The sequence below is a fragment of the Arachis ipaensis genome, chromosome B07, assembly GCF_000816755.2.
Source record: "Arachis ipaensis cultivar K30076 chromosome B07, Araip1.1, whole genome shotgun sequence".
NCBI lineage: Eukaryota > Viridiplantae > Streptophyta > Magnoliopsida > Fabales > Fabaceae > Arachis > Arachis ipaensis.
Window position 1 is genome coordinate 1926335 of NC_029791.2, and position 8788 is coordinate 1935122.

General features: G+C 31.3%; 3 protein-coding genes across 6 annotated transcripts in view; 2 read left to right on the forward strand and 1 right to left on the reverse strand.

Annotated features, from left to right (window-relative positions):
- The window catches only part of LOC107609257 (probable WRKY transcription factor 20), a 4953-nt gene extending 4540 nt beyond the window's left edge, over window positions 1–413 (forward strand). For both annotated transcript variants that reach the window (XM_016311144.2, XM_016311145.2), the window contains exon 7: window positions 1–413. In XM_016311144.2, coding sequence (XP_016166630.1) covers window positions 1–334 — 334 coding nt within the window. In that variant the 3' untranslated portion in view covers window positions 335–413.
- On the forward strand, window positions 4647–6104 carry LOC107609256. The gene is made up of 2 exons (XM_016311143.2): window positions 4647–5286; window positions 5453–6104. Exons 1-2 carry the CDS (start codon window positions 5070–5072, stop codon window positions 6031–6033), a joined length of 798 nt encoding a protein of 265 aa, XP_016166629.1. The 5' UTR covers window positions 4647–5069; the 3' UTR covers window positions 6034–6104.
- LOC107609255 (scarecrow-like transcription factor PAT1) lies at window positions 5984–8438 on the reverse strand. Of its 3 annotated transcripts, XM_016311141.2 has the most exons (3): window positions 8262–8438; window positions 7675–7815; window positions 5984–7574 (listed from the first exon to the last, which is right to left on the reverse strand). In XM_016311141.2, the coding sequence occupies exon 3, from the start codon at window positions 7550–7552 to the stop codon at window positions 6224–6226; it is 1329 nt and encodes a 442-aa protein (XP_016166627.1). In that variant the 5' UTR covers window positions 7553–7574; window positions 7675–7815; window positions 8262–8438; the 3' UTR covers window positions 5984–6223. The 3 variants fall into 3 exon arrangements, with proteins under 3 accessions (XP_016166627.1, XP_016166626.1, XP_016166628.1); XM_016311140.2 differs by having other exon boundaries at window positions 5984–7815; XM_016311142.2 differs by lacking the exon at window positions 7675–7815 and having other exon boundaries at window positions 8262–8437.

Below are 8788 nucleotides of genomic sequence, written 5' to 3' on the forward strand. Positions count from 1 at the left end.
CGCGGCTGCAGCTGCAATGATTGGACATACAAGAATCAAGTTAGAAGAAAGCGATACGATTAGCCTCGACCTTGGTATGGGAATCAGCTCAGCAACTGAAAATAGATCAAAGGGCATTTCAGAATATGGTGAAAGTCAAAGTCAAATTCACACCAACAACAACAATTTCAAGTTTGTTCATACTTCCACTCCAGCTCCAGCAGCATACTTTGGTGTTCTAAATCACAGCTCAATTTCTTATGGTTCTAGAGAAAATAGGAATGATGCTCCATCTTTAAACCATTCCTCATATCCTTGCTCACAGAACATGGGAAGAATACTAACTGGTCCATGAAATTGTTAACACAAAAAAAAAAGATTATATTTATATATATTATATATATTGAATAAAATTGTGAGTAGTATTTCCTTCTTTTTTTTTAAATGGTAAAAGTCTCATTTTCTGTTAAGAAAATGCAGATAGTTCTTCCTATATATATATATATATATATCATCACTATTTAAGAGCTGATATATTCAGTAGTTTGTGTTTTGAATCTAAATAACTTTGTGTACAAGTTTATATGCAAATTATTCTGTAAAAAAATGAAGCTGATATGAAAGCTGCTATATCAAACTATGCATGCATGCCCCCATGATTTATGACCTGTTTGAATGCACGTGATGGACCATGAATTATATTTGTTAGGTTTGATATTCTCATAACTCACATTCAATAGCACAGTACTGCTTTGTACTATTTTGTATCTATTATTATCCCTGCATTAATGCTAGCTAAGGCCTAAGGTAAGTTATATAACCAATATAAGTGTGTAACATGTAAATAGCACACTTGAATTTTCACTTTTCAGAACAATTTGTTAGTATTTACCTAACCACAATTCAACTTTAATAAATTTTAAAATCAGTCACTAGTATAATTATCAAATTAGATTGCGTATATTACCAGGGGTGTCCATGGATCAGATCGTATCCGCAGATCCGCGGTAAATATCCGCATCCGATTCGAAAATTGCGGATACGATCCGATCCGCACCCTTTATGGATCGGATCGCGGATATCTGCTTTACATCCGCGTATCCGATCCGCGGATCCACAGATCCGCACTATAATAACTAAAAAATAAATAAATATATATATGTTTGGTATTATATTTACTTGTTTGTATGTTTTAGTGAGTAATTATTATTCATATATTGTATTATTTTATTTTTGTTATTCAGAGAGAGTTTGATTAAAAATATTTTAGGAATAAATAAGTTTAAAAGTATGAAAGAAATATTTTTGTCGAATTCTTTTACATAGAAATATGATTAAAAAAAGAAGGTTTAATTATGCGGATATATCCGATATCCGATCCGATCCGCAAATGTGCGGATCAGATCGGATCGGATCCGGCACTTTTCCGATCCGATGGAAATTGTGCGGATCGGATCGAATTTTCGGCCATATCCGATCCGATCCGATCCGCAGACACCCCTATATATTACATCTTTTAAATGTGATCCTTCTTTAAATTCTGCATTAACACAAATTAAATTGCGTATATTACATCTTTTAAATGTGATCTTTCTTCGAACTCTGCGTTAACACAAGATGCTTATATATCGAACTGCACTATTATTTTTTTTTTTTACCAAAGATAAGAGACTCTAACCCGCAACCTCTTAATTGAATATGGGAAGATTATGCCATTTGAGCTATTACTCATTGGCAACTGCACTATTATTTACTTAGTCTATCATGTGCATGAACATAACAATAATAATTGTAAGTTTTATCCACAAAATTGAAAACACTAAAGTCTAAAACCCCCTCATATTTTGGCAAAGGACATGATTGGTCCCTCCCTCTCTCTCAGTACTGTAGTTTTGGAAACCATTACTGCAGCATTGGCAACTGTGCTGAGCTTGCTGTTTCTAGAAATCTGACACAAGCAAAAATAAAGTAAAGATTTTTATTTTTTTTTTCTTTTGAATATATTCCTAGTACATTTACACCAGCATTAATCTAAGATCTTTCATATATTTAGTTCTAACATGTCAGGGAGTTGTTAATTTAATGTTATATATCTAGAGAATGTTTTATGAAATTCTTTAAAAGAGTCATAACATAAAGGTTAATACCGATTATTATCACTAATTAAACATGATTATATAATTAAATCTTAAAATAAATTTTATTTTATATATTTATATTCATAATTTCGTATCATATCTTATATATTAAACACAAATTAATGTGTGTTATTATAAAATTAAGAACATAATATATAAAGTCGTATTTAGTTGTTGTGAATGTCTTTTAGAGATATGGATAGAGTGACACATATTTAACGTTTAGCGTTTACTTTTTATTTGTTTAGTAAGACACAAATTAAAAAAAAATATGCTGACACATAAAATTATAAAAACACACAAATTATATATATTTAGCATTTTATTCAAAATTGAGAAGTAAATTATTATAATTTTATCCTATTAAAACTTTTAAAATTTCATATTTTACCTTTATCACTTTCATCATCAATAACTTGGAGTAAAATTGATTTTTAATGATAATTATGTTTATATTTTTAGTAATGATTTAACAATTAAATGAACTACATATGTTTGTATCTATGTATATATTTTTGGGACTAGATCTAGATGTACAAAATTTTCAAGAAAGAGACACAACACAAATCGCATGAAAGCCGTTAATGAGAAGAGAAAAAAGTGGGGAAGGGAAAAAGAAAAAGAGAGAAAAGTGGATGGTAAATAATGATGAGACTGGATAAGATTATGACACTTTTCCGGTGTATATATCATTACAATTTACAACACTGTGTAAGTGTAAAATGGTAATTTCAATTCCTATAGTCACGCCGAGCCTCTTCACATGCTGTTAGCCCCACACACTTTAAACCAAAATGTGCCAAATTTTAATAACTCTCTAAGATGCCATGAAGCACGGACACTTCATTGAATTACTGTATATAAAAAATAAAAAAAAAATTTAGATACATCTGAACACACTTAAATATCATTACGTGTCAGCGTGTTCAGTCTTATTTTTAATATATATTTTTAAAATAAATTTAAATATAATATATATTATTAATTATTAAAACAAAATATTTTAATATCAATAAAATATCAAAATATCATTACGATTTATCTAAAAGATACTTTATATTTTATATATATGCGTGTCTCTATGTCATGTAAAATTTTAAAATTTGCGTATCTGTCCCGTGTCGCGTGTCCGTGTCGCTGTCCATGCATCATAGAATATAGCTATAATTTATTAAAAAAAATTGGATTCTTTAAATTTCCTTTTCTAATTTATTGACTTGGGATATTAAGTATATTGTTTGATACATTTATGCATTTATTTATGTGATATGGTACTTTTGGATAAAAATTTAACAAAGAACTATTAGTTCTACAAGAATATATTTACCTTATATTCTATGAATATTTTTTTTTTCATAGTACTGTAGGAGTAATGTTAATGGTGCATCAATATGGATGGAAGATTGGATTCTGTTCTCTTTTTTTTCTTTGGAACCATTCTGACATGTTCACGTTGGCACTTTGATTGCACTGCAAGTAAAGTACAACTTTCTTAAATTTATTTGTTTTGTTTTGTTTTTGCTTTGGCCACTTCTTGCTCTATTCATGAACCTTCTTCTTTGGCTATGCTTTTATCTTTTTGTCATTGTATGTTAATGATTGTTACTTATCATCAACAATCACATTTAGTGCATTTAAGATTTGGTTATTATGCCAAATGCAAATAATGCTTCTTCCTTTTTGAGTAACACTCTTGTTTTATTTGCTGAACTTCACTAGGAGAGAATGTTTGTTGTAATGTTGGAATCTACACATTTTGAAAATAAATGTTGTGACAAGATAAACAAATAATAAAATGTGCATTCTAATATATATCTATAGTACAGTAACTACAATAATTATGATGTTTTAGAAAGTATTATTAAAATTAAAGTAATGTTTATTTTATTATTTAACAATATTTTTAAAAAAATGTTACTAAAAAAAGTGTTACTAAAATATATAAGAAATTATAACTTTAATTCTAACAACACTTGCATAATCACCGTAATTACCGTAAGCATATATATACTAAAATCCAGCATAATAAAATCCTCTAATGTCATCTTTTATTTGATAAAATTTTAGAAATAGTATTATCTAGATAGATTTATTATTTGTGCTATTTTTTTTCTTCCTTTTATCCTCTTTTACTAAGTGCACATAGATATACTAATTATTTTTGGGATGATTACTCACACAAAAATATTTAGAGAAAGTTTAGAGGTCAGCATTTTTATTAAAATTTAGTCAGCACTTAGCCAGTAAAAAAAAATGAGTAATTCTCCACCATTAGATGAGTCAGCACTTAGCCAGTAAAAAAAATGAGTAATTCTCCACCATTAGATGAGATCTCACACAATTAAAAATATTATTGATAGCTAATTAATGGCTACAATTCACAAAATCTACTGGCCCTAACACTCTTCATATTTTTATGTAAAAATAATAACTCGAATATAAACAAGTGTTATATTAAGTAATTTAGTCAAATATATCGGTATATCTATTATTTTCTGATTATTATCTTTACATGATGATATTTTATGGTGAGTACAAACAACAAAACCAAATAAAAAAAGTTGATATATTTTGTATGGTTTTGATTATAACTTTGACTTTTCAGAAATGATGAAATTTAGTGAGGAAACTTTGACTGAACAGGTGAAGTTGATATTTGTAGTTGTAAAATTTCATTAGCTAGGCATGTGATATTGTTGTAACTAGATTTTACTCAAGGACAAAAAAGAAGAACCTGTGGCCCCAAAATAATAATAATAAAAAAAAAAAGAAGAAAGAGTCATAAATGAATAAAGACAGTTAGTATTCAATCTCAAAACTTTTGCAACAATTCTAGACTTAACACATACACATCTCTCTCTCATTCATTTTGGAATAACCATAATCTTGTATGCACTTCTTTTTTTGTTCACAACACAAAGTTGTTTAGTACTACTAACATATCTGAGAGAGATGCAAGCTTTGTGGGTTTCTTTGAAGGATAATGTTAAATGTGGAAGCAAGCTTAGTGATGTGATAAGGCAGCCACCAAAATGTGGCAAAGGAAGCTTCTGTGTTTCTGAGAAAGAGAAGAAAATCAATGGAGACAAAGACCATAATGACCCTCCATTGGAAACTCCACCTAGCATTGTTCTATCAAGGCCAAATAACACTCTTGCTAGGCTTCATGGTAAAATCAATTTCCTTCATAACTCATCAACAATGCATAGACATGCTTCAAATTTCTTGAGCATAGTACTAATTAACTAATTAGTTAGAGTAATGCATAGACATGCTTCAAATTTCTTGAATACTTAGTACTAATTAGTTATTTGTGATTATGGAAATTGTGATAGAGCTTAGTGTTGGAGATCCTTCAAGGAAAATTGTTGAGATGATATTTCAGAAGGCTTGGATGAACACATCAAAACCACTGAGGAAGATTAAGACAGTTCTAAGAGTTAGCTACTCAGAGCAAGTTCTAGAAAGGTTTGAGAAGTACAGAGAAAATGTGAAGAAGAACGCGGACGAGCAGCATCCGAGGAGCACAGTGGATGGCAATGAATTGTTGAGATTCTATGCCACAACAGTGAGGTGTTTCCAAGGGAAAGCTGTGAAGAAAGTTCATGATTTGTGTAAAGATCTTTCATGTTGTCTTTGCCAAACAATTCAGTTCAACTTCAACACAGAACATGCCAAGATTCAATTGAATAATGACATTGGAAAGGAGCAAACAGTTGCCACTACAAGAGTTAGGATTGTGAAAAGAGCTGCAATTGTTTGCAGGATAATTGCTGGAACTTCAATGAATGAAGTTGATGGTGAATTTGAAGGGCCTGTCTCAAATGGTTTGGGAGAAATTCAATTTAGCTTAGAAAAATTTGTAGTGAAAAATCCAAGTTCTATACTTCCTTGCTTTGTAATCATTTTTAGCTAACATACATACATGTTCTGTAGTAATATATTGTCACCATTCTTTCTAGGGTAAATTACATTGACCTCTCTTGAGATTTTCTGAAATTGAATGTACTTTTTAACAGAACATGGTAATTTGACTATGAAACATGGGATTCTAGAGAAGGAGAGATTATCATACATAAACTAACTATGAATCTATGATTGAATTTTCATCTCCAAGCACAAGAGACAACAAGAGATTGATTTTTCCAACCAAGAAGTAAAGCACCATCTCTCTCTTCTAGAGTGTATTGTCCAGGGTAGCTTTCTTGAAGCTGCCTAATCAAAGAATTAACATAAGAACTCAAAGGATATGGTGCAAATCCGGCCCTTTCGAAGCGCAATCTCCACTTCTTCAGAGCCTCGTGGCGTTCGACTCTTTCTGCACCTTCACATGCTATCAGATTAACAACTTCTCTAGCAAGGCAATGCTGTTCCACATTGATCCTCTCTTTGTGATCTCTTGGAAGAGCTGCGTCGATTGATTCGAAAACAGCCAAGTAGTAGTTCATTGTTTCCACAAAACGTGGGAAGAAAGGAAGATTACTTGTGTTACAATCTTGCTCAACCAAGGTAACCACCTTAGGTGACAAGAACTTTGCCAGTCTTAACAACCGGTTGCGATGATTTATCCGGCTATCCACGCTTTCATCCGGTAAATGGTGAAGCATCATGGCAAAATTCACAGCAATGGACTCACCAGGCCTAATGTCAAGATCATCAAGCTTCACCTCAGAAGGGGAAACTTCTAGAGCATGAAATTCAAATTGAACCTTACATGAATTCGCAATTCTTGATAACCTTTCTCCAACTATGTTAAGTCCTCCTCCTCTGGCAAAAGCAGAGGTAGAGTCATCAAAACATGTTATTCTGATCTTTGGTGATCCATTAGGCCTTGCAGCAAGTGCTTTTATGAGACTTATCCACTGAACTCCTTGGTTAATCTGAAAATCAATTATGTGAACTTCATTTTCATCCTTCATTGCTTCGGCTATCGATCCATTCGCAGAAAGATATCCGAATTTGAGGTATGGACAGATCTCATAAAGCATATGCATATAAGAAAGGAGTTCATTGCCAGTAGGTTCCTTGCATCTCAAGGCATTGTAGATTGTGCTTCCTGAAGTGGCTAGCCTTGCAACAAGTGCCTCCAACATGTATGCTCCTAATCTTTGGACTGGATCCCCAGAAATCGACACCATTTTTTGCAGCTCAGAAATCAGCCATTCAGTTGTCTCCATGTCATTCTCTGACATTGCTTTTGCACAAGCACAAAGCATCTCTTTCAAATCGCCTCGCGATATCACCTCCATCATTTTCCTCCACCTCAAGAATGAGTCACATTCTTGTGGAATCATAGCAGCACCATATGTGTTTAGAATATCTGCATCAGATCCTAGCATAGCACTTTCCAGTTCCCTTATCTTGTTGCTCAAGTCATTTTGATCATGTGTCAAGCAAGATTCATTGTCATGTTCGATGCGGTCTTGCTTCAACATTGGAGTAATCTCAGGTGAGAAACTAAGAGAAGATGGGGAGTTTTGGTTAGTAGAAAAAGATTCAAGGGTGCAATAGTGTTCTGAATTATGAAGTAAAGGGTAATTATTGTTTAGGTTCTCACTTTGAAGGAAGTAACAAGAATAGGACATGTTTGTTTGCATTCAAAAGGTAACAAGTTCTTTTGAATATATGCAAACAACACCAGAATGATTTTACTAATTCCCAAATTACAAATTTGAATGTTGTTCACATTTGAGATTTTCTGCAGAAAAAGATGACAAAAAAATGCAGTATTTCAGTGTTGATGGAACAATAATCACAACCAAATAATGCATTAAACATTTTCCTAATCTATTTTCAAACCACACATGAATTAAATATTAACTATGAATCTCTCTAATACTAAAAGCATAATCATTAGTAATTACTATTCAACTTGAACTAATGATTCTTAATTACATCATGTTCTATGCTACTACTAAATGATTCAAAGTTCAAACTGAGAACTTTGACTCATTTAACTAAAAAGAGCCATTTAGTTTTAAAAACCAGAAAAGAAAAATTGTAAACAAGAAAAGGGATGAAAAATTTTCATTCATCAGCAACAAGTTTTGACACAATAATTAGCATAGAAAGATGCAGCTTCATCTTTGACTTAAGAACAAGAACACAAGAGTTAAGACTTCAAACAATTTCAGAGAAACTCACCAGAGATATGGAGAGAAAGTGTGTATTGAACTTTGAACTTCGATGCCAAGACAACAAATAATGAATACTTAATTTCTATGAAGTTTTTTTTTCTTTCTTTTCTTTTTCTTCTTTTTTTGGGTTCAAGGTGGTGGTTGAGAATTTGGTCTAATTCCTCTGAAATAAATGCGTATATTTGTTGATATTTTATAGAGACGCGTAGCTAAGAAACGAAGATTTTTCTTGTCCTTTTCTATATTATATAATCTTCAATCATGTTTATAATATGTTTATACTTTATACAAAATATTACAAATGTTATTATTTAATTTCCTCTCCTTTATGCTGTCTTATCTTAACCATGACGTCACTTTCGCTTAACATTATTTTAAAATACTTATTCTATACAGAAGATTATATGTTTTAACTAATTATTAAAATGCATTCTTCCACGTTTCTAATGACCGATTGGAATATTCATTGTGTAAAATAATTAAAAAAAAAGATAATAGTAAAGTTGTTGTTGATTATTAAAATATTAATACGGA

Bases quoted from the DNA above. Each gene is read 5' to 3' on its own strand.
- LOC107609256 (XM_016311143.2), top strand. From the start codon at position 5,070: ATGCAAGCTTTGTGGGTTTCTTTGAAGGATAATGTTAAATGTGGAAGC. The intron at 5,287-5,452 runs GTAAAATCAATT...AAATTGTGATAG, and splicing joins CACTCTTGCTAGGCTTCATG to AGCTTAGTGTTGGAGATCCT.
- LOC107609255 (XM_016311140.2), bottom strand. From the start codon at position 7,714: ATGCAAACAAACATGTCCTATTCTTGTTACTTCCTTCAAAGTGAGAAC.